Here is a 25,250-nt window from a genome sequence, read left to right as displayed (position 1 = left end):
GGTCTGGATGAGCAGTGTTTGGGTCCAGGATGAGAGGAGAGTAGGACACCATGTCCTTCATCTTGCTCCAGATGTTGAAGCTGAGGTTGCCCAGGTGTTTGGCCTGGTCTATCAGAGCTCCTGAGGGCAGCTGTGGATCCTCCAGCAGGGGGCGCTGCAGCCTCTCCACTGCAGCCTTGTAGTTGTGCAGGAAGGAGACGTCTTCAGCTCTCAGCTCCTCCTCTGTGGCTCTGACTGTGTGAGAAAGAGCTGCTATCTCTCTGCTCACAGCCTCCATCTTCTCCTCCATCATCCTCCTCTTCTGCTCCTCTTCCTCCCTCAGTGCAGCCATCCTGGCCTCCTCTTCCTCTTCTAGAACTGGTGAAGCTTCTTGAACTGCTCCTTAATGTGCGTCTCTGTGTGTTGAGCCTGGACCTTCATGTGTCCTGCTGTTTGATCAAACTTCACTTTAACTTCTTCAAAGAGCTTCAGTTTCTCCTGAAAGGGCTGCAGAGACTTCTGGAGCTCCTCTCTGAGATCCTGAGCAGCTTCATCCATGGGAGTGAATCTGTGGTTGGTGTGTGTTCTTGAATCTCTGCAGATGACACACACTGCCTGCTGATGGTCCACACAGAAGAGTTTGAGTTTCTCAGAGTGCAGACTGCAGAGAGCCTCTGAAGGTCTCTGACCTCTCTCCTGTAAGAAGGTCTCACTCAGGTTTTTTAAAGCAAAGTTGGGAGGAAGGAGACCTTTGAAGATTTTCTCTTACAAACTGGACACTCCTTTTCTTCTTTCCCATCCCACAGGTCTGCAGACAGGCTTTACAGAAGCTGTGGCAGCAGGACAGGATGACAGGATCTCTAAAGACTTCCTGACAGACCGGACAGCAGAGATCTTCCTCTAACCTGGAAGCCATGTTGTCTCTGAGTGAAGCTGAAACACAGCAGACAGGAAGTTCAGTCAGTCATGGCTCCCCTCCCCTCCTCTACTGACTTCACTGAAATTCACTTTTGGCGCTTTTCCACTGCAGGACCTAGCACGGCTTCGCCGCGATCCCAACTCGTCTATTACCAACGTTCAGGGAGCTCTATGCTCTATGCCAGGGATCGGCAACCCTAGCACGCGTGCCAGCATTGGCACGCGGCACCGTAACCAGTGGCACACTAGGAATAAGTGGAATAAGTGTGCAAAAATATTTAAATTGTATTTTCCGATCCTGAACGAGACCGTCGCCAGAGCGCGTCCCCCCTCTACCTGCAGAAGGAAGCCATGCACGCTACGCAGACCCCGCTCTCTTTAACTCCAGGTGACTTTCTGCCGCTTTCCTCCGTGGTGCAGTGCTGATCGTTTCACCACGGAGGAAAGCACTTCACTAAATGCAGTACCCATAATGAGCTGTACAAATGCCGTAGTTTTTGCGTGGCTGTGTATTTAGTTGAAAGCCAGTGGCGATCTGCTCATCTCTCATCGAAATAATATGCTACAAAGGGGCGGACTGGCCATCTGTGTGTTGAACTTTCCTGTCGGCTCCAGACCGTAGTCGAGGAGGGCAGAAGCAACAAGCTTCAGGTTCAATAACCAACTTTAGCTTAAACGACTGGAGAGAGGCGAGCTCTTCTTGGGAGGCCGTTGCATTTATTTAGCTGTTCTTCTGTTGCACAAAATACATCACAGACCTCTGTTTTTCTGCTGCCTCGTTTCACTTCCAGAAACATACACACGTTCCCTCACTGTCGCTCTGCATCCACAAACACACATGCACAAGCACACACCCCCCACTCTCTCTCTCTCTCTCTCTCTCTCTCTCCTCTTTCTCTCTCTTAAAGGGACAGCGACCTCATCTCACTCTGCATGAACCTAATATCATAACATGTGTGCTGTGGAAAATCACAGAACGGACGATCGCCCTTATTATTATGCCGTTTAAACCAATTGTTTAAATGTGTTTGTTAAATTCGGCATCATGTAAGTTGCGCTGACATGATGTCCACACACTGCTTCCCCGCAGATAGTTGACGAGCGTCAAGCTCCTCAACCCCCCACCCCCTCCCGCCCCCCCCTGTTGATAATTTTCGATCGTTGGCACGCTGATAAACATTTTTTTAAAAATGGCACTTCATATGAAAAAGGTTGCCGACCCCTGCTCTATGCTAAAGGTTCCCCCACTGCGTTTTGCGTCCGTCAAGGGATCCTGGTGTGTGAGGAGGCCCGCTTTTTTTTGTTTTTCCATTAGGGGTAGTTCCGGCTCACGGGTACTTTTTCACTTTTTTTCTGGCCCTCCAAAATCGAGGTTCCTACCGAGCTACCAACCGAGCTGAATATGCTAAACTAGTGACGCAAACACTCCCGGCTGCTGATTGGTCAGAGAGAATCGTCAAAATTGTTGCGCGAGACAGTCCCCAAGCGTCGCATAAGCACCATTTTTAAAACAGACAAGCTACCGTCAACAAATCCATAAAGAAATGGCAGCAAAAACAAAAACAAGCTGTGGTCATTTGACGAGGTACAGACGTTACTCCATCTCGTTGCGGATGGAAACATAAAGCGGGAGCTCGACGTCGCAACGCGAAACGACGCCTGGACTCGGCAACGGCGTCCTGCATCCATGCAGGATGGTACGTTTTTGCTAACGCTCTGTTCTTTGCTAACGCTCTGTTCTTTGCTTGAAAGCGTTGTGTCCCTATCTATTGTAAAGTCACTTCTAACAAACAAACCTATTTTATCCTTTCATTTATGTTCGATAACCCAGAGCTTTTATGGAGCCCCGAAGAGCTACGGTTAGCACAGATAGCATTAGCAAGAGCTATTGTTTGCTAACACCATATGTACCATTGTTTTTGTCCAGTTTTCTAGAGCTAATAGTCCGGCAGCCAAAGTGGATTATTTGGCCTAGCCTCGTTTTGACTGTTAAGTTTTTTTTATTGCTGATTATTAATCATTTATATGTATATAATGATATCCAGGTGGGTGTGGAGTTCTCACCTTTGGGGAAATTGAGAAAATCGAGAAAATCCAAGATGGCCGCCACCGAACGCTTAAAATCCAGATGTGTTAATATCTCCATGACTATAGAAGGGACAATAATGACCAATATGTCGTTTTATATGTTTTCAGATACAAGGAATCAGATGAAACCATTATTGTAATGATAGTTCTTTGTCTCTTTGCAGAAGTGATGGATGAACAGTGCATATTCAAGTCGAAATACGGAGACCAATGTGATGACAGGCAGCCATGTTCTAAAAGTGCCGGATCGTCCCGGATAATCTCAATCATACAAGCAAGCCAGACGTACAAAGACAGTTTGTTCACTGAGCTGGAAACTCAGTTCAGCACCGATCCAGACCTGAGTGTGTTCTATCACAAAAATGGTGTTTCACGGTACACATCAAAAACTAATTTGGCAAAATATTTGAAAGCTGACACTGATGAAGAAGCCGGACCGTCTACAAAACGCCTTCGCCGTTCGTCAAGCGTCTTTGACTTTATGCACCACTGTCTGTATTGCGGGCAGCTATGTGAACTAAACAAGAATGAACGACATCCAGAACGATGGCGACCTGCGTACCTCTGTCGTTCTACTCATTCGGAGCATAGTGGAGAGCCATATAAGGTGTATTTACTTGAGAAATGCGATTCCAGGGCAGACAGTTGGGCCAATGATGTCAGGCATCGAGTGCAAGGTGCGTTGAGTGACTTGCATGCAGTGGAGGCACGCTATCACAGAGATTGTATGAGTCGCTTTTTCACCAACAAATATCTATCACAACATGATCACCTTGAACAAGCAACTGGAGCGATCATTGACATAGGCCTGGATCATACTTTGAAGGAGCTGAAAGCTGACAAAACATCGGATATGGAACTCACTCGAATTATTCCATGAATACTCAAGCAACTCTGGCAGGACACTTAGTAGGCGAAGACTTCTCGAAGAGCTGCGGCAGCATTTTGGCAGTGAACTTCTTGTCCTATCCGCCCCAGGCTTTGCAAGCATAGTCACATTCACAGAAAATACTGCCAAAACGCTCAAACTAGTGAAAGATGATGAAGAGGATGACATCTCACGAAGTATTGCCAAAGTCAGCAAACAAGTTGTGCGAGAATGCAAGGCCGTGGAGCACGATAAGTCTTCATACAACAAACACATTGATAAACATATAGCCAGCCAGTCGGTTTCAGACACTTTGCAAGATCTGCTGACAGCTATTTCTCCCAAATTGGAAACATCATTGCCAGCTCTGCTGATTGGAAACATCATTACAAGCATTGTAACTAATCGAGCAACAGATCTTCCATGCCACCATACCCAAACTAGTTACCACCATGTCATTGTCTCGTAAACACATTAAAGTAGGAGACACGAACGTGTTTGACACAGAGGTCATATATGCACGGGCCATGGGCTTGCAACGTAGTTCACGGGATCTAGACACAGACACACTCATGTGTCATGAACTGGCGCCTGTTCCAACAGCTATGTTCGATCAGCAAGGAAACATGAGAGATGCTAAAACAAAATCAAACCTTAAAAATGCCCTAAAGGTAGACGTATCACGAAGGCTCGCAGAACAGGATGTGCACACAACATTCCTCGATGGATGTGCTATCCTTTGGGTAGTGCCATGGCCAACATCTGGAACTGTACAAGACTACCTCGACCTGTTCCGAAAGTATCTGCGCACACACTTGACGACCAGTGATGTCTATCTAGTCTTTGACAGGTAGGCAATGTATTAAATACATATTGCTTTAGAGTCTAGCATAACACTAGCTATATTGATCAAAATTCACAACATCAGTACACATACATGTATGTTTGCAGTTATGAAATATTCGCATTGACCCGATGTTAATGATTCGATTGTATTGATATTTCAGATACATTGAGGGTAGTACGAAGGAGTCGACACGCCGCGGACGCGACAAAGGAGCCAGTAGAACCTACACGCTGCGTTGCACAGCCCGACTACCACCACAAAAAGTTGTGCTCACCGTCACTTCCAATAAAGCGCAATTAATTGACCTGATTGTCGAGGACATAGTATCGCACAAAATAGACTTCCAAACTCATAAACTGGTTGTCACTGGCAGTGATCCGGTGCCACTTGAGATCGAAGGTGGACAAATGAACAAACGGCCAGACATGACCACTACACAGGAGGAGGGTGATACCCTGATCATACAACAGGTATCACGTGTGCAGACTGGCACTGTCCTGGTAGTTGCAGATGACACAGACATCTTTGTTCTCTTGTTGCACTTCTGCCACCTGGGCAAGATAACCTCGCATGTTCTGATGGTTTCCCCAATTCATGGCCGAACTGTTTTGGATGTCAACGCCGCAGTGGAAAAACACAAGAGCATCATCCCTGATTTACTGGCTGCTCACGGTCTAACAGGCTGTGACACAGTCGCGTCTTACTTCGGTATCGGCAAGGCAGTTGCACTCAAGGCTCTAAGAACCGGCAAATATAAACTTGATTTGGTGGGCAACATGGAATCAGAGGTTACAGATGTAATAGACCAATCAACAAAGTTCATGTTGGCATGTTACGGTCAGCCCAATTGCAAGTCTCTCACAGAAGCACGACAAAAAGCATGGTCCTCAAAGATTGGTAGAAGCAAAGCCACAGCTCCAAAACTCTGCTCACTTCCACCGACTGCCGAGGCATTTAAAGCAAATGTAGCCAGAGCGCATCTTCAAGTTGGTGTTTGGCGACGTTCTCTGGAAGCCTGCCCAGCAGCAATTGACCCCACTGCTCATGGATGGTCACGCGACGTCGCATCCGGAGCACTTGTACCAACTATGGTGCCTGTTAACACCCCGCTTGTCCCACCAGAGCTGCTATCTCTCATCAAGTGCACATGCCACAGCCAAAATCCATGCAGTACACAACGGTGTAGTTGCAAAAAAGCAAGTATGGCGTGTACTGAGTTCTGTTCTTGCCAGGGTGGAGGTACTTGCCAGAATGATCACCAAGATGTTGTGGACGATGCAGACGACTGAAACCCAACAATCGTAACATACTAAGCTTGTTATTATGTCTGTATCATATGTTCTATAATATATATATGTTACTATGTCTACCCGCACTTGTATTACATGCATAAATGTATATGTTTGAAATATATTGTAGCAGTTAAACATAAAGGTTACATAACTATGCATGTATTAATGATTGGATGGGACCGTTTGTGTCTCATTTTTATGTGAAGACGAACTGCAAAATATATAGATGTATATCACAGAAACTGCTATTTTGAATTATATGTGCCAGATGCATGTCGACTACTTGCCGAATTATATGCCATTCAGAACATCAAATATTATATTCAATTTTTGTCGCATATTGCAAAAAACAAGTTTTATGTTGTTTGTATCATTACAATGATGGTTTCATCTGATTCCTTGTATCTGAAAACATATAAAACGACATATTGGTCATTATTGTCCCTTCTATAGTCATGGAGATATTAACAAATCTGGATTTTAAGCGTTCGGTGGCGGCCATCTTGGATTTTCTCAATTATCTCAATTTCCCCAAAGGTGAGAACTCCACACCCAATTGGGTATCATTATATACATATAAGTGATTAATAATCAGCAATAAAAAAAACTTTAACAACCAAAACGAGGTTAGGGCCTTGGCTGCCAGACTATAAGTAAGAAATAGGCATGGCAAAACAACTGGAATTGTTACTTTTTTTAAACTGTAGATCATCGTCAGTAAGTAAAGCAACCAATGTGTGGAACTGCTCTGTTACAAGTAAAGTAACGTACCAAAAGTAAAAGTAGTAAGAATCACTATTAATGTTGCAGCTAGTGAAATTGTGTGACATCCTAATACATTCTTGTATATTCTTCATTGTTAAGTATTGTGCCGCAGACACATGGACCTGCACTGCTTTCCACTTACTTTGGACTGTGCTTTGTTTTTGATTTTTTCACTTTAAACTGATCTCATATTTATTCATACTTTTATTCATTTGGAATTATCCATTTACTTCATGACTGTATATTTGTACATACTCACACATATGTATACATATATTTATATTCATTACCAACAGGCTGGACATAATGTAATTCACTTTCAATCATTGTAAACATCTAGGGCCAGAACTGTCTTTAGTTCATCCTTACTGTTGTTCTGTTTATACTTATATATTGTATTCTTATATCCTGATGTGACCTGTACCTGTCCTGTGTTTTTCATTCTTATTGCTGTTGCTGCTATAACACCTGAATTTCCCTACGGGGATTAAAAAAGGTTTGTCTTATTGTCTTCCAGGCAAGAGGAAACGAGGAGAGCTAACTATAAGCTTTTTGATAAAGCTTATAGTTAGGGCTGATTAGATTCAGCCCCTAGTTTTGCTGATATAGGCTTAGTTTGTCGGGGGACATCTTACTTCTTCCTTCTCTCTGTCTATATCTGTGTACTCTCATGTTCCGATTAACCCAGCTTCCCCAAATGTCTTTCTTTTTGGTGTCTATATACGCCGGGATCCGGAGTCATGGATGATCCTGCGGTCCTGTGTCATGGATTGCGAGTCCTGGATCTTGAGTCGTGGCTGTGGTCCTGGATCATAAGTCCTGGATGGATATCCTCGTGGATTCAACTTCTTATTATACACACATGCATTTCCAAACATTTGGACTACCTATGTTGCAAATGTATTATCTTTTCAATTTATACACGGCATCTATTGCACGTCTGTCCGTCCTGGGAGAGGGATCCCTCCTCTGTTGCTCTCCCTGAGGTTTCTCCCATTTTTCCCTTTAAACTGTGGGGTTTCTCTGGAAGTTTTTCCTTGTACGATGTGAGGGTCTAAGGACAGAGGGTCTAAGGACAGAGGGTGTCATGTTGTCATACTGATATTCTGTACAAACTGTGAAGTCCACTGAGACAAATGTAACATTTGTGATATTGGGCTATATAAATAAACATTGATTGATTGATTGAGGAGAGGAGCACCTCACAGTCCTGCACTTGTTTGATGATTAAACTGTTTGTTTGTAACAAGCATAGCCGTGGGAACATGTTTCAAATGGGGGGTGCTGTGGGGATGGCACCAGGGCTGGTTCTGACCAATGTGCTGCTAGGCAAGATTTTAGCTGGCAATGAAAAACCTCTACAAAAGACCAATACACTGCAAAAAGAGAAATATATTGACATGGTGGACAGCTTATATAACAAGGCTTCAAATGTATTATATATTATAACATGTTTTAATTAGGGGGGTGGACTTCACATCCTCTAGGGGGGTCCGGGGGTACGCCCCCGGGAAGATTTTTTTATCATTTTAAAGTAAAATGCTTCAATCTGGTGAACTTTGAGCGCCCAATTAGAGACTGATCTAGGGGGTACAACTCTAAACACCCATATGAAAAAGATCGGTTTGCATTTTATTAATCAAATAAGTAGGTATGTGAATATTTCCAATAACCTACCATAGCCAATAACAAATACATGTAACTTATTTTATTTGTGTTGTTCATTCATATCTTATTTTACCAGTTAACATTTATTTATTTATGTATATTTTAGAAAATCTCTCCAGTTTTAAACGATATTTTTGGCTTACTGTCCTATAGTATACATTGCAATGATTTCAAACCTGTTTTTATTTATCCTAATAATTATAAAGGTGTGCCTTGGAAATATTTGTTTACATAAATTGTGATCAAAACGTTTGAGACCCACTGAGATAACTTCGACTAAAGTGAACTATCTAAGCCCTCAGAGTCCTTTACCTCACTGAGCCTCTCATTCTGACAGGAGAGGACTCTCCCTCCACATGATTGTAGAAACAGCTTCTTATATCCGTTAGCGCAGCAGAAGCTAACAACAATCCCCGCCGGTACCGCGGTATCCCCTCTCTCTATCTCTCTCACTTTGGCTGTGAGCTGCGGGCGCCTGCTAAGCCAACATCCAGAGGCGCGGGAAGGTATTTTGAGTGGGGGTGCTGAGGTGCTGGACTCCAGTGAACACTATTACGGGCACTATAGAGCACGCACAAAAAAACTCCCCACACGCAAACACACAGTAAACCCGCGACTGTTACAATGAAGGCTCGATAATCAGCTCACGGCATATAGGCAGGGGTAAAGTGCTATTTTTTACGAGTGGGGAGCGGACCTCACCTCCTCTAGGGGGGTCAGGGGGGATGCTCCCCCGGGAAGATTTTTTTTAAATATTGAAGTTAAAAGCATCAATCTGGTGCACTTTGAGAGCAACATTAAGAGATCTATGGATACATCTCTCAACAACAAGATGAAACACAACTGTAAGCAGATGTTCTTTTTCTTTATGGATATTTTACAAATCACTCCCCTTTCAAACTGTATTCTTGTTTTACTGCCATATAGTATTTCATAACTGTTTTTCCTTTATTCTCTTATTTTTTTTATAACTATAATGATCATGTGAGGGTGTGCCGCGGAAATAATCTTTTGAATAATTTTTGACCAAACCGTTTGAGACCCAGTGAGATAATTTAGACTAAAGTTAACTATCTAAACACTCAGAGAGTCCTTTAGCTCACCTGAGCCTCTCAGTCTGAGAGGAGAGCTCTCCTCCAGCTTGTTGTGGAACAAACAGCTCCGTATGTCCGTTAGTGCAGCTAGCTAACCAGATGCTAACAACACGGTCCCTGCTGCTGGCACCGGTCCCTCTCTCTCCCCCTCTCTCACACACACTAAATGCGCTATTTCCGCACACACACAGAGCCGCGAGCTTGAATGACACAAGCACACTTTTATTTCCATGCAACTCTCTGATTGGTCTGGTGTCTTGCCTCTGTTGCATTCACTGAACACGGGAAATTACAGTCCTGCCGTCCTTTCTAGTGTCTTGATGAGGTTCACGTAAAGCACGGTTAATGTATTATATTATTGCGGTAGAATTGTCCGGGGCTACAGAAAAAACATTTGGGGCAGGCCAAAATATTATTTTACCAACAATGTGGAATTTATTGGCTACATATTACACAGATTATGCACAGCGGGAGCAGCAATAACCGTCAAATAATAATTCAGACAGGGGAGCTCCGCACCCCCTGCCTGCCGCTAGGGGGTGCTGCAGCGCCCTCAGCACCCCCATTCCCGCGCCCATGCCAACATACCCCACTTTCATCACTTACAGCGCCCATCGTACAGGACAAATGGAAAATGTAACCGGGGTGAAAAGGGTGTTATCTTTACTTAATTATGAATGTTGTTACATCAAGGCTGAAAATTCGTTTTTTTTATTATTATATCTTGTGGAAGTGCAGATCCCCTGTCCTCCACCAGGGGGTGCGGCAGCACCCTCACCACCCCTACTTCCCACGGCCCTGGTAACAAGTATTTTTATCGTGATCTCCTCTGTGTTAATAGTAGATCCAAACAAAGAAAACAGACCACAAAACAACTTTCTTAAATGCTGTGACATACTCTTTGGTCCGGAGTTGTGAATACCTGGAATGTTATATGAGTGACACCAGTTATGATGTATTACAGAGAATAAAGCACAGTTAACCAAACTCGCTGTCTCCTGAGTTGTCTATAATAAAGCAAGATACACAAAAGGAAAACATTAGACCTCCTTGCTGTGATAAAAAGCCACATACCTAGAACCAAGTCAACGATCGCTTCCATATCCTCCATTGTTATGGTGTTTTGTGAGTTGTGACGCATTGAAGATAACGTCACGGCAGTTTTACGCAGCGTCGCTCCGCCTGCCGAACAGCCGATCGCCCCGCCTACACTGCGTCGTTAACTACCCCAGTTACTAGCTGTAATGGAAACGCAGCTTAAAGGTCCCATGACATGCTTTTCTGGTTATCACCCGTCCCCTTGTGTGTTATGTAGTTCTTTATGCATGTAAACGGTCTGCAGAGTCACAAACCCTCAAAGTACACCCTGTAGCGAGTAAAACTAACACAGAAAAGACCTGTCTATGGGGGGACCTTTAGCGTTGAGCATAGAGCTACCTGAACGTTGGTAATAGACAAGTTGGGATCGCGGAGAGACACTCACTCAGCCTTGTCTTTTCTCAGGCTGTGAGTGTTTGGCGAACTGTGTGGCGAACAGCCAGGCTGTGAGTGTGTGTGTGTGTGTGTGTGTGTGTGTGTGTGTGTGTGTGTGTGTGTGTGTGTGTGTGTGTGTGTGTGTGTGTGTGTGTGAGCTTCACGGTGTCTCGCTGTCTCGCAGACCCCACAAAGCAACCAGGAAACGACACCAGTAATCCAGCTCACACTGTCTGCTCCTCGAGCCTTAAAGGGCGGAGCAGCGAGCCCCGCAACGTCCCACCAACACGGCACCCAGACCCCACGCAGCATTCTCATCTGTTTGTCATTACTGGTGTCATTTTCTGGTTGCTAACAAACGCCATTGTAACACATAATCACAGATGTTCCGCTGTAACGGTGGTGGACAGAGTGGGCGAGCTGACCAATCAGAGCACACTGGGCAACATGTTCTCTATGGCACGTCTCTACTGGGAATTGTAGTGTTAAAAGACGTTTAAGTTTTTCCCAAAATTAGAAGTTGACAGTATTAAACTGTGTACAGCCCTGGAGGTTTAGGCGATAGGAAACACATTGGTGTGTGCACATTTAAAACATGTAATTACTGAATGGGTGAAAATCGCTTGTATCCATAATGGGCAGCATTAATATATACCCACATGACAGCTCATTGTTACTTTTTAATTCTACTCCACCACAATTCAGAGGTTAACCTGGTATTTTGACTCCATATTTAATGCAGCCGAACCGTGTATTACAATGTCGTTATGTGATGACTTTCAAAGAGAAAAGCGAGCACACTCGGAATAAAGTATTATTTTCTTTTTTTTTAAATGTTTTTCGGATTTCATATTGCATAAACACCATATCCCAACGTGCATTGCGGCTAAACAATGCAATCACAGAGCTTCTAGCTGAGGATCTTGGGTTATCAGTTCAGTGGGTTTGTGCTGTGTATCGCAATGATGCTCGAAATGTCCCTTATTGGCCTACGTCTGTTTCCGGTGACTTGATTTTGTAATTCAGTTCCTGAGGAACGGCTAAAAAGCCAGAGATTAGAGAATTAAACGAATAAATAAAAACAAGGATAATTGTGTGTTGAGTAAATAACAGTGTGTTATTTAGAAAAGAATAACAAATTAGAAGGAAAAAAATATTTTAAAAATACAGATTTCGGTATTCTGAGGCTCTGAGCTCCATTTATTTTCCTCACAGATGGCAAAAAAAGACAGACATTATACGATTTAAAATAAAAACAATAATCGTGGCTTGATATTGATTAAGAACATGTTTTTTTTTAACCACACAGCTTCCGGTCTTCCAAGACCCGACCGGACAAAAAGACGTGGTGCAGGCACGAAACACACTACCAATAGAAATACATTGCTTTTAAAATCGTTCTGTGTGACACGAAAAAAAGGGGAAAATCGTGTTGGTGAACACGAATCAATAGATTAAATGTCGTGACTATAACACGAAATGCCATGAGACTGGGTTTGCTATACAGAGATGCTGTTTGAGAAACCAATGTGATTTTGGAACATTGAACAATGTAAATCTATTCTAGCAGACCTCAACAATGGAATTACGATCAGTAGAAATGGCCATATCATGGGACCTTTAAAGTGAGCATGGCCTACCAAGGCCAAACCAAACCGTGCTAAGCCGTGCTAGGTCCTGCAGTGGAAAAGCGCCATTTGAGTATTGTTTGAAGTCAGACTCACCTTCAGGGGGTGGAGGGTCCGCAGGTTGAAGCAGCAGTGTTGTAGTTTCCACTTTTCTCTCCTGTAGCTGAACTCAGAGGAAGTTGTTAGTTTGGTCTGAAGGTGAATCTGATCGTCTGTTTTTCAGTCCGTCTGTCTCTCTGCAGTGAGGGAGAACAACAAACTGTTTCCTGGTTTATCTCAGGTGAGTCAGGTGAGGGAGGAGCTCTGTCACGCCTCCTCTGCTGAACGCTGTCTCCTCTCATGTAACTCAGGGAGTGTCTCAGTCCAAAGTGCTAATTCATTGCTGGAATGAAGGTTATAGTGGGTGAGTTAAAATATGAACTAAGATGTTGTTAAAGAGGTGAAGTAGGCTCCCATAGTGAGAAGGTTTCACAAACCAAACTCAAATATCTGTCAAGTATATGGCATCAGTTTAAAACATTGAACCCATTTATCTCTAAGAACCTGTCAACACTCCATCAACACATTATCCTGGACTTCATCACAATGGCAGATGTCATAATTATGTTATTCATACTAAAACATAATCAGTCTCGTAAAGACAACCATTCATTTAGAGAATTAGCTATCGTTATGCTATAGACATTATACGTGCCACACATTATGTTTAGTTATTATTTACTTTAATTATTGCCAGAAATACAAGCATGCACAAACAGGACCTACACACATGCACTAATGGAGAGGTGTCAGATAGGGGTAGTTGGGTTTGGTGCCGACAAGGTGAACTGGCACCTCTCCAGCTACATTACATTAGATCAAACGTCATTGCACAGAGTACAACGAAATGCAGTTTGCATCCAACTAGAAGGTCACAGTAAAGTGCATGAGGTTTCAATAAATTCACATATCAGATCAATGTTCATAAATGTACAAATAAGTATACATGTCTTTTGTTTTTGGTCTGCAGAAGTCACGGTACTTATCATCATTACTACTTCATCTACTTTATTGGGGACACATCCCCCCCAATATTCAGATACGCTCAAAATGTCGTGTCCCCCCCCGATATATAGCCTAACTGATTTAAAAAAATAAAAAATAAAATTGCTATACTATGACTTTTTTATTTTGGCTATTTGTATACTTGAAAATCTTTATTTTATGTTTTTGTGAACTTCACCAAGATGATATATTCTTTTCAAATGTAAATTGGTTCCGCCTTTGTTTGTTTATGCATGGCTTTATTTTGTACCTGGGGGGTGTGTTTAGCTGTCGCACGTCGGAGTCCAGCTTCAATTAGCGTTGATGCTCCAAGCAGGTCATTCATGTTTTCATTTGCCTTCCATCAGTTCTGGTATCTTTTTCTAGTTAGCCCTAAAGTAATCTATGCCATGTTTGGGGCTCATTACATATGAAACAAGCTCAGATGTTGCTAGCATTATTCGGGAAATGGTGCCAGAGGTGAGAGGTCTCTTCGGTCAGGCGGAGGCTTTAGTAAGGCTTCAGTTGGTCGTCCCTGCCTCTTCTGCAGAGGCTGAGAGGAGTTTTAGTTCCCTATAGGAGGCTTAAGATATGGCTTAGATTATCGATGAGTCAAACAAGGCTGAATAATGTGGCCATATGTCATGTGCACCAGAAGAAACTGGACAGACTGGACCTGGAAGGAATATGCCAGTCTTTTATCAGTGCCAACGATAAGCGCAAAAAGGCTTTTGGGTCCTTTGCTTGAGGGTTGGGCTTTTTGGGCGGGTGTCTGGGAGGAAGTTGGGGGTCTTTTGATGTTTGTAATATGTTCCTTTAGAATGGCAGGAAATTAGTATTCAAATTTTGATTTAATTTTTGGTCCCCCTCAATGTTGACTCCATGGTTACGGCCCTGCAATTTACTGGCATGGAAAGCAGTCCAAAGTGCTCAATCTCATCCTCTTCTTCAAAGTCACTGTCAGACTCAGAATTCTTAGAAATGTGATCCTCACATTCTGAAACCTCTTCCTCTTCCTCATCATCAAATGGTTCTCTCTCTTTCAAAATCTTTTGCAAGGCCCTCTGAGCAGAGAATCTTTTGGCCATCTTGATCAGTTGTGATAAGGACCTGAACTGGAGGAGCTTTATTTACCCGAACACCCTGTATGTAATGTAAACGTGTAGGGGGGGTGTACAGTGGGTGGTAATTGAAAATGTGTTCTGATATATGTTCTTCACAGAAAATGAGCCAAGGCTAAAAACAAAAATAATAATTGAGGATATCAATTTTTTTTAGATAAATCATGAAAAGGGGTCCCACAGACCCGAACACCATACAAGGGTTAAGTGTGTTTTTGTGAGCACTTTGAGCTTAGTCTCTTGTATCTTAAGTGCTATATAAATACACTGTATTATTATTTATTACGCAGCAGCTGTTAAACAACCTGTTTACAGATGTGTTTCACCTCTCTTAAGTTTCCTGTCACCTCTCTACCAACACTTATTTAATAAAGTCGTAAAATGCTCACAAATGATAATTAAAACGAGTATAAAAACTTTCGTTAAAGTGCATCTATGCAACAAATATGAAAATATATAATTAAATACCTGTCTGTTAGAAGTTTATCTACCATGTAACATAATACAGATAATTAAAGAATCAAGCAAATAAAACAAATTCTCTTTTTTAGTGAGTCACACAGAGTCCAAACACACAGATTGACTTTTTTCATGTTTTATTCAAACATATATTTGAAATAAATTGTACAGTTTAAATTAAATGACAGCATAGAAACCCTGCAGAGCATCAGAGAACATCATAAAGGAGCTTTTAGATAAAAAAACAGTTCAAGCCTCACAGTAACAGCAGCTGATATACTTTGGATTAGCACTTTAAGAACATCAAACAACAAGCTCGTAACAAACAATGTCAATACAAAAATAAGTCACATTATATTCCAGCTTCAGAGTACATTTCTTTACAGCAGCTTCAGATCAGAGAGAGTTTCTGTTAATGCCGTCTCGAGGCAAGTTTATTTATATAGCACTTTTCAACACAAGGCAATTCAAAGTGCTTTACAAAAATGAAAGACATGAAGAAAATGGCATTTAAAAACAGTTGTTAAAAAGCAAAGATAACAAAATAAACATTAAAAGAAGAAATACATGAATACAAGTGACAGTGCAGTTTAAGATGTGAATAGTTCAATTAAAAGCAGCGGCAAAAAGAAAAGTCTTCAGTCTGGATTTAAAAGTAGTCAGAGTTGCAGAGGACCTGCAGGTTTCTGGGAGTTTGTCCCAGATGTTTGGAGCATAATAACTGAACGTTGCTTCTCCATGTTTAGTTCTGACTCTGGGGACAGAAAGCTGACCAGTCCCTGAAGACCTGAGAGATCTGGAGGGTTCATAATTTAGCAGGAGGTCAGAAATGTATTTTGGTCCTAAACCATTCAGTACTTTATAAACAGCAGCAGTATTTTGAAATCTATTCTTTGACACACAGGAAGCCAGTGTAAAGACTTCAGAGCTGGAGTGATGTGATCCACTTTCTTAGTGTTAGTGAGGACTCGAGCAGCAGCGTTTTGAATCAGCTGCAGCTTTCTAATAGATGTTTTAGTGAGACCTGTGAAGACACCATTGCAGTAGTCCAGTCTACTGAAGATAAGAGCATGGACAAGTTTTTCCAAATCCTGCTGTGACATTAGTATTTTAATCCTAGATATGTTCTTTAGGTGATAGTAAGCTGATTTAGTAACTGTTTTAATGTGACTGTTGAAACTCAGGTCAGAGTCCATGACTACACCAAGATTTCTGGCTTTATCTGTTGTTTTGAACATTGCAGACTGAAGCTCAGCGCTAACTTTTATACGTTCTGCCTTGGCTCCAAAAACCATTACCTCAGTTTTATCTTTGTTTAATTGGAGAAAGTTCCGACACATCCAGTCATTGATTTGTTCAATGCACTTACTCAGCGTTTTAACTGGAGCAGAGTCTCCTGGTGAAATGGTTATGTAAATGTATGTGTCATCTGCATAGCTATGGTAACTTATTTTGTTGTTTTTCATTATCTGAGCCAGTGGTAGCATGTAAAGAGAAGAGGCCCCAAGATGGAGCCTTGAGGAACCCCACATGTCATATTTGTCAACTCAGATGTGTATTTACCTATAGAAACAACGTTGTTTCTGTCCTTTAAGTAGGATTCAAACCAATTTAGAACTGTTGCCGAAAGTCCCACCTCTACATCCTTTAAGAATTACAAGCAGCAGGAGAGCATCTGTTAAAGGACTACAAGTATGGAGTTGATAAAGGACTACAACTAAAGAGCTGTTAAAGGACTACAAGTATGGAACTGTTAAAGGACTACAATTATGGAGCTGACTACAACTATGTAGATGTTAAAGGACTACAACTATGGAGCTGTTACAATGTCCTCATTCATCCGTTCACTCTCTGAAGGACAGGAGGACAGAAGCTGAGGACTAACTGACAGCATGCAGGTGTTTCACAGCTGAGGATCAGAAGCATAAAGTTGCTCTATACAGGATTACATGATTTTATGTAACTAATAAACAATAATTTACTGAGAGATTTTAAACAATAATTAAATATAAAATTGTTTGAGGGTTTCTTTTGTTAAAGCAGAACTCCAAATATCAGAGTTCAACACAAACTATTCATTTAATTGTCTCTTTAAAGAATGACTCATTATTAAATCTGTCAGGAAACTTCCTCGCTCTGTTTTCTCCTCCTTAATACCTTTTGGAGTTTTAGATGTATTTCTGTTTGTTTAAAATGTACAGGGGTTACAATATATTATAGTTTACCCGTGAACCAAGTCCTCCTGTTAACCTCAAACTCATCAGAACCCTAAACCCAGCTCTGAAATAAACCAGGAGCAGAGAAAACGTTCTCTCTCTCTCTCACACACACACACACACACACACACACACACACACACACACACACACACACACACACACACACACACACACACACACACACACACACACACACACACACACACACACACACACACACACACACACACACACACACACACACACACACACACACACACACACACACACACACACACACACACACACACACACACACACACACACACACACACACACACACACACACTCTTCAGCACAGGTGAGGCTGGTTCCCTTCATGGTACGGTATGATCTGAAATCATTGGACCTGCTGCAGAATCTGCTGGAGGCGTGTTTCTCTCTTCAGTCTTTTTAAGCTTCTCCATCTCTTCTGCAGAAAGGAAAACACAATGATATTCAGGAAGATCCCACCTGACTGCATGCTACTCCAGCAGAATACTTCATGAAGGAGAAACTAAAACTACTGACAAGATTCAACATGTAGAAATACAAAGAATCTTTTGGATATGTTGAAACAAAACTTGATTCAAACTCACTGTTAAGATGATTTAGTTTGATGTAACCTTTGTAAACAACGACACCACCAACAACTAACATAATGCTGAGAACTGCAGAGAGAACAATCCATCCAATGGGGGACCCTGAATCTGAAGACACAAAGTAAATGTAAGTCAGAAAGAGAGTGGATAGAGTTCACATTAGATCGAGGCTCACGGTCTGAACAGCTAAAGCTGAGCTACTCCTTTAGACTCTGGACAGAAACCTCCAGACAGTCGAACCCCACAGGCCAGAAGACTGAAACTCCTGAGCTCTGTGACGTGCATTTACTTACTCATGTACAGAACACAAACATCTGTTTACATCCTATTCTTATCTAACTATATTTGACATGTAAACATCATTTACAAAATGTTGCTTTTGACACCATTTGAATTCTTTGTATGTAGTAAGTATGTTGTACGGTGAACTTTAGGTCGACCGATCATCACTCCCAAAACTACGCTGTAGCTGTAGTGAATATGACGATGAAGCACTTGAACCCTTTACACGTCAGAGGGCAATATATTCAGAGTTTGACTGAATCTATCTGAGAGAGGAAGTCCCTCTGATCTGACACATTTAGACATGGGATCATCTTCTAACATGTGATGCTAGTTTGCTGATTCTCTAAAGACTAAAGTGTACTCTGAGTGTTTCTACAGAGAGGTTCTGCTGCCCCTCCTGAACTACAGAACGTCCTCCTCCCTGACTGCAGCTCAGTGAAGAGCAGATTCACATCCTGATGTTTCTCCAGAGGGAAACTCACTCTGGGTTTCTGCAGCAGAGCCTCCAGACACAAGTACACTTTCACTCAGGGGGGTCAAACTCAAGGCCCGGGGGCCAAATCCGGCCCGCCATTTCATTTTCTGTGGCCCCACAAGAGCTCTGAAAGAATATAATACGTTTATTATACGGTCACATGCCGATTTACAGAAGCGCGTGGCCCATAAACTACATGTCCCACAATGCATCTCAAATATGAATTTTGCTTTTTTTTGCTTCAAAATTAATTCTTTTTTTACATTTTTTCCAGAATTTGGCTTTTAAAAAAAAATCATTTTGTGACATTCTCACTGAAGAGACTTCCAATGATTTGCCCTGCCTAGACTTCTGCTTTCAGACGTAGTTAATTATGAAGTTATTACTCTATCCCATAATAATCCAATGCAGAGGCAATAATGTAATATAATACATACGTTTATATATATTACATATTTATATGTTTATTTTTATATAGTCTTAAAGTTACAACCGGTCCTTTGAGTGCAACCATAACGCTGATGTGGCCCGAGATGAAATTGAGTTTGACACGGCTGCTTTCACTCATTCAGAAAACTCTATGAAGAACATGTAGAGATTCTGCTCTGAGGACACGTGGACACACTGAGGGAAAGACTCAGAGCTCTACACACACTCACAGAGAATACAGTCTAACACAGTTATAGTTTGGTGAGCTTAAAGTTAAATATTAGATTAGTTAAAATCAGGACTAACCTGAGCTCCTCTCTGATTCTTCTCCTAAAATACAAAAGAAAGCATGTCAGAGTGATTGGGAACAATAAGAGAGGAAACACTGGAAACTAAACACACATCATTTATTGGTAATGTTTCCTCCAACCATCTGAACCTGATAGCTGGTTAGAGCCTGATGAGATCCTGGTGGAGTTGGATCTGACTCATGAGCATCTAGACTCAAACCCAGCTCTCTGATGTCACGTCTCTAACAGCAGCTGATCCTCAGATCAGATCCTCAGCTTGTGTTGATGTTGGAGTCGAGCTGCACGACACGTCTCCATGTCTTCTGTCCTCAAAGTCTCCCTGTGTTTAAAGTCAGTGAATGAACTCTGAGAGAAAGAGAACGTGGTCTCAATGTTTCCTCTCAGCTGGAGAACGTCTCAGTGATCAATGACTAACATGTTTCCTCTCAGCTGGAGAACGTCTCAGTGATCAATGACTAACATGTTTCCTCTGGAGAACGTCTCAGTGATCAATGACTAACATGTTTCCTCTGGAGAACGTCTCAGTGATCAATGACTAACATGTTTCCTCTGGAGAACGTCTCAGTGATCAATGACTAACATGTTTCCTCTGTAGAACGTCTCAGTGATCAATGACTAACATGTTTCCTCTGTAGAACGTCTCAGTGATCAATGACTAACATGTTTCCTCTGTAGAACGTCTCAGTGATCAATGACTAACATGTTTCCTCTGGAGAACGTCTCAGTGATCAATGACTAACATGTTTCCTCTCAGCTGGAGAACGTCTCAGTGATCAATGACTAACATGTTTCCTCTCAGCTGGAGAACGTCTCAGTGATCAATGACTAACATGTTTCCTCTCAGCTGGAGAACGTCTCAGTGATCAATGACTAACATGTTTCCTCTCAGCTGGAGAACGTCTCAATGATCAATGACTAACATGTTTCCTCTGGAGAACGTCTCAGTGATCAATGACTAACATGTTTCCTCTCAGCTGGAGAACGTCTCAGTGATCAATGACTAACATGTTTCCTCTCAGCTGGAGAACGTCTCAGTGATCAATGACTAACATGTTTCCTCTGGAGAACGTCTCAGTGATCAATGACTAACATGTTTCCTCTGTAGAACGTCTCAGTGATCAATGACCAACATGTTTCCTCTCAGCTGGAGAACATCTCAGTGATCAATGACTAACATGTTTCCTCTGTAGAACGTCTCAGTGATCAATGACTAACATGTTTCCTCTGGAGAACGTCTCAGTGATCAATGACTAACATGTTTCCTCTCAGCTGGAGAACGTCTCAGTGATCAATGACTAACATGTTTCCTCTCAGCTGGAGAACGTCTCAGTGATCAATGACTAACATGTTTCCTCTCAGCTGGAGAACGTCTCAGTGATCAATGACTAACATGTTTCCTCTGTAGAACGTCTCAGTGATCAATGACCAACATGTTTCCTCTCAGCTGGAGAACGTCTCAGTGATCAATGACTAACATGTTTCCTCTCAGCTGGAGAACGTCTCAGTGATCAATGACTAACATGTTTCCTCTCAGCTGGAGAACGTCTCAGTGATCAATGACTAACATGTTTCCTCTGTAGAACGTCTCAGTGATCAATGACTAACATGTTTCTAAGAAAGCTGAACTCAGAGTTCCTGTTTGTCTCCATTTCATCTGAGAGGGGAGCTGTTGGAGGGGTTACAGTGTGTGTGTGTGTGTGTGTGTGTGTGTGTGTGTGTGTGTGTGTGTGTGTGTGTGTGTGTGTGTGTGTGTGTGTGTGTGTGTGTGTGTGTGTGTGTGTGTGTGTGTGTGTGTGTGTGTGTGTGTGTGTGTGTTCAGTATCTCAGCCTCTCTCAGTCTTCCTCATCTCTTTCATGAAGAGGAGGCTCAGAGTTTCAGATTGAAACCATGGTAACCCCTGCAGAGGTCTTCATCACAACGTCTGGAGCTCAGAGGAAATCCACTCTGTGTTCAGACTGAAGACACATTTAAAACATATTAAACAAAGAGAGAATAATGGAGGGAGAATCTTCTCACCACTGAGAGACACGTAGATGTGTGCAGGTTTACTCTTGATCTCCTCCTGTGAAGCCACACAGCTGTAGTTGTCTGTCTTGGTCACAGTAGTCTGGAGGGTCACGTCGTAGCTGCCTCCTCTCTCTGAGACCTGAGGCTCTGCAGCAGGGACCATGTTTCCAGAACTGTCCGTCCACTGGAGGAGAGGCTTAGGGAAAGCTCCAATAACTTCACACTGTAGTAGAGACCAGTCCTTTGTTTGATCAAGAATTAGGACAGAGGGTTTTGAAGCTGCACCTGGGAACATAAAAGAAACATCAGATGATAAACAGCTTTATAAATGAAATGTTTAGATGCTGTTTGCTCGTCTCTTTTCTTGAAAATGGTTGTTAGATCATGTTTAAGATTAAATCAAAACCCAGGAAGCCCTGACAATAAAACACTCAATTTCCCATCCCATCATTATCTGACAGTATCTCATATTTCAAACATTTCTTCTTAAACTTTGGTAATTATTAATCTGCATTCACATGATTTGCTCTTTTCTAATTGCAGGTTGTCCTCAGAGCTTTGTGGTGAAAACAGTTTAGTTCAGTTTCTGAGTTTCCTCTGATAGCTTGTGTTTCTTAGCACAGCTGTTCTGATTGGATGTGCGTAGAAAGGTCAGCAGTAAACGAGGTCAAAGTTGAAATAATTTAAAGTTTGATCGCAGCGCTCAACAACAGAAACACAAAGTCAGCACAGAGCTGTTTATAGTTAAACATGTGAACGCAGATTTAAGATACGATAAACGTGATTGTCCCTGTGAGGACGTTTGTTCTGACTCCATCCTGCAGGTCCTCAGGAGATAGGAATCATACAAACTACCTAGAACACGATGAGACACATTAACACATGACTTATGTTCATATACTCTGTTAAAGATTAGAGCTTTAGGAAATCTGTAAACATTATTCTGACTCAGGACAGAAGCTCATTTACAGAGAAGACGTTCTTTAACCTTTTACACTACATTTATTGTTAAAACTATTTACCATGAGATGAAACATGTTGTGTGTGACAGGTAGACATTGTGTTCACCTTCCTCCATGTCAGATAGCTGAGTTGATGAGTCATATACGTCTGTCTGATATTCCAGGTTGAGGTGATCATGTGTTTCTCAGTCTGCATGAATCCCCTCTGTGAGCAGAGACAGTTACTCTCAGCTCACACTGGAACACACACCTGGATATTATGGAACGTACTCTGAGTATTACAACTGATGTGAATGTTGAGGACTTTGGGTTTTCTGCATTAAACTTCCTCTGAATCCACTTGTTTCCAGTCTGCTTTGTTAGACCTCCAGAAAAGTATTTAAATATAAAGCCTGAGGGGAAACCACAGCAGATTCTCCTTTTTATAAAACTATATTCATTTGAAAGGAATTCCCAAAATATAGTCAGGGATTGAGATTCCACATTTCTCCTGATTCAGTGTTCACCTCAGAGGAACCTTCAGGTCGTTCATTAACTCATTGCTTGGTTCCAGAACTTGTGATTAGACCCTGACTCTGAATACACTAACGTTTTATAAAGATAGGGTATTAAAAAGCACGAGCACCCGCTGTGTCATCAGAGTTTAGTCAGTGATGCATTCAGTGGTCACTTTATGAGGTTCACCTGCACAACATGAAGTTTAGTTTATGAAGCCTTTAGAGGTTTATTCATCTGTAAATAAGGGACTCAGTGGCTCAGTCAGTTATTACTAGTATTAAATATGATCAGAATCAGAAACACATCTGTACATTTGAGATATTAGTGATTTTCAGGAAATGAGCATCCTTTAGGAGTTAAGGTGCTAAGCTCCACTTCTCAGTGACCAATCGATCTGAAACACTGGAGCAACAAGCATGAAGCTAACCATCAGAGTGACTGCACATACCTACAGCAAATACTCTATTAGTGTATTATCAGAGTTAATGTACATGCTACTAAAAGTGAATACATTTGCTTTGTGTTTAGTATGACACACATTAAATGTTTTTATAAACCACATGAGCAATTTCAATGATATCTCACCATTTAGAAGCACGTAGATGGGTGCAGGTTTACTCTGATGCTTGATCTCCTCCTGTGTAGCTACACAGCTGTAGTTGTCTGTCTTGGTCACAGTAGTTTGGAGGATCACATCGTAGCTGCCTCCTCTTTCTGAGACCTGAGGCTCCTCAGCAGAAAGGATGTTTCCAGAACTGTCCCTCCACTCCACTTTAGGTTCTGGAAAAGATCCTCGGACCAAACACTGAAGCAGAGACCAGTCCTTTGTTTGATCAAGAATTGTGACAGAGGGTTCTGGAGATGCACCTGCGAACACAGCATAAACCATAACTTGTAAAGAGCCATTAGAGATTTAGAAATACTAACATTATTTGTGTTCATCCCCTCTCGGATGGTGTATACGTGTATTTCAGATGGAAAGGATAGACATGTGTCACAACCCATCACAACACACAAACCACTGAGCTTTGTTTAGAATAGGCTGAACGTATTTCAAACTATTGTCATTTTAACATTTGGTACCTTATCATCACTAAAATAACTTTATGTGACTTGTATGATGACACTGAAGACTTTTAGATAACCATTATTTTTTGTTTCGTTTTTGTTTGACCTGTCTTTGAGACCCATGACATAATTAATGTTTTTTTCTTAAATTACCAACATTGATCCTTAACAATAATTATACATATAGAAAGTATTGAGGCTGAGTTATATACAATTAGTACAACAATATTATCACAGTAGTAAACAGCCCTCACATAAATAGTGTAAACATTAAAACCTACAGGTGCTTTAAACACAGAGGAATAATCTCCATTTGTCAACACAGTGAGGAGTAAAGTGTTTTTGAATATCAGACCTGAGAGGTGGAGAGCGATGTCGTAAAAATCAAGACTCACCTGGGATGGTTCTGACAGTTAAGATAGGATCTGAAAGGCAAAGAAACAGATGTGTGTTACAATTCTTGGATGATATTATCAGCTGTCCTCAGAAACGTGTTAAACAATAAATATGTACTATCTTAATCTTAAAAAGAAACACCATCTCAGATTTAGCAGGTTTGTGTCAGTCCTTACAGAAACAGGGTCTGCTGGACAGTAAGATGAGAACATGTTTCACTAATATGGCTGATGGTTATCCAACAGTGTCTCTGTTTATTTAACAGGGACAGAGCAGGTGAACATTGTCTCACAGGAGAATGAATGCTGCAGGTGAGACTTGAACATGAGATTTGTTTATTTCTGTATAAGAAGGCTTATTTACTGTCTTATGAGAATACTCACCAACAATGAGCTCAATGCAGAATTCTTCACGAGGCTGACGTGGAAAAACGCAGGTGTAACTTCCACTGTCGATCACCTTCGTCTTCCTGATGACGATGGAGGCGTTTCCGTGCTTCAGTTCATTTTGAAAATGTGAGACTCGTCCTTTAAACTGCTCACTCTGACCTACTTTAATACCATCATATTGAACAGCAGAATCGTACATGAAGACTTCGTGCTGAGTTCCTCCTCCCTGACCGACCTTCTTCCAGTCAAACAGTTTGTTTTGGAGGTTTTCTCTGGTGCTGGGGGAGCAGGGTAAAATAACATCTGTCCCTTCTGTGGAGATCACTTTGCTGACAGCTGGAAGATAGAGACATGTGTTACTCAGTGT

At 41.9% G+C, this 25,250-nt stretch overlaps 2 protein-coding genes across 2 annotated transcripts in view; both read right to left on the bottom strand.

Annotated features, from left to right (window-relative positions):
- Positions 1-12,969, bottom strand: part of LOC307041508 (E3 ubiquitin-protein ligase TRIM39-like) — a 75,125-nt gene extending 62,156 nt beyond the window's left edge. The window contains exon 1 of the mRNA XM_079684963.1: positions 12,717-12,969. The gene's annotated coding sequence lies outside the window, so the exon portion shown is untranslated. The remainder of the gene's footprint in view (positions 1-12,716) is intronic.
- Positions 12,970-16,717: 3,748 nt separating this feature from the next.
- On the bottom strand, positions 16,718-25,250 carry LOC307041515 (neuroglian-like). The gene is made up of 8 exons (XM_079684979.1): positions 24,878-25,250; positions 24,494-24,523; positions 23,616-23,897; positions 21,580-21,855; positions 19,558-19,581; positions 18,830-18,946; positions 18,060-18,170; positions 16,718-17,893 (listed from the first exon to the last, which is right to left on the bottom strand). The coding sequence occupies exons 1-8, from the start codon at positions 25,080-25,082 to the stop codon at positions 17,799-17,801; spliced, it is 1,140 nt and encodes a 379-aa protein (XP_079541105.1). The 5' UTR covers positions 25,083-25,250; the 3' UTR covers positions 16,718-17,798.

Source organism: Notothenia rossii, assembly GCF_949606895.1.
Source record: "Notothenia rossii genome assembly, chromosome: 5".
Classification (NCBI taxonomy): Eukaryota; Metazoa; Chordata; class Actinopteri; order Perciformes; family Nototheniidae; genus Notothenia; species Notothenia rossii.
This window is presented reverse-complemented; position numbering and strand designations above follow the sequence as displayed.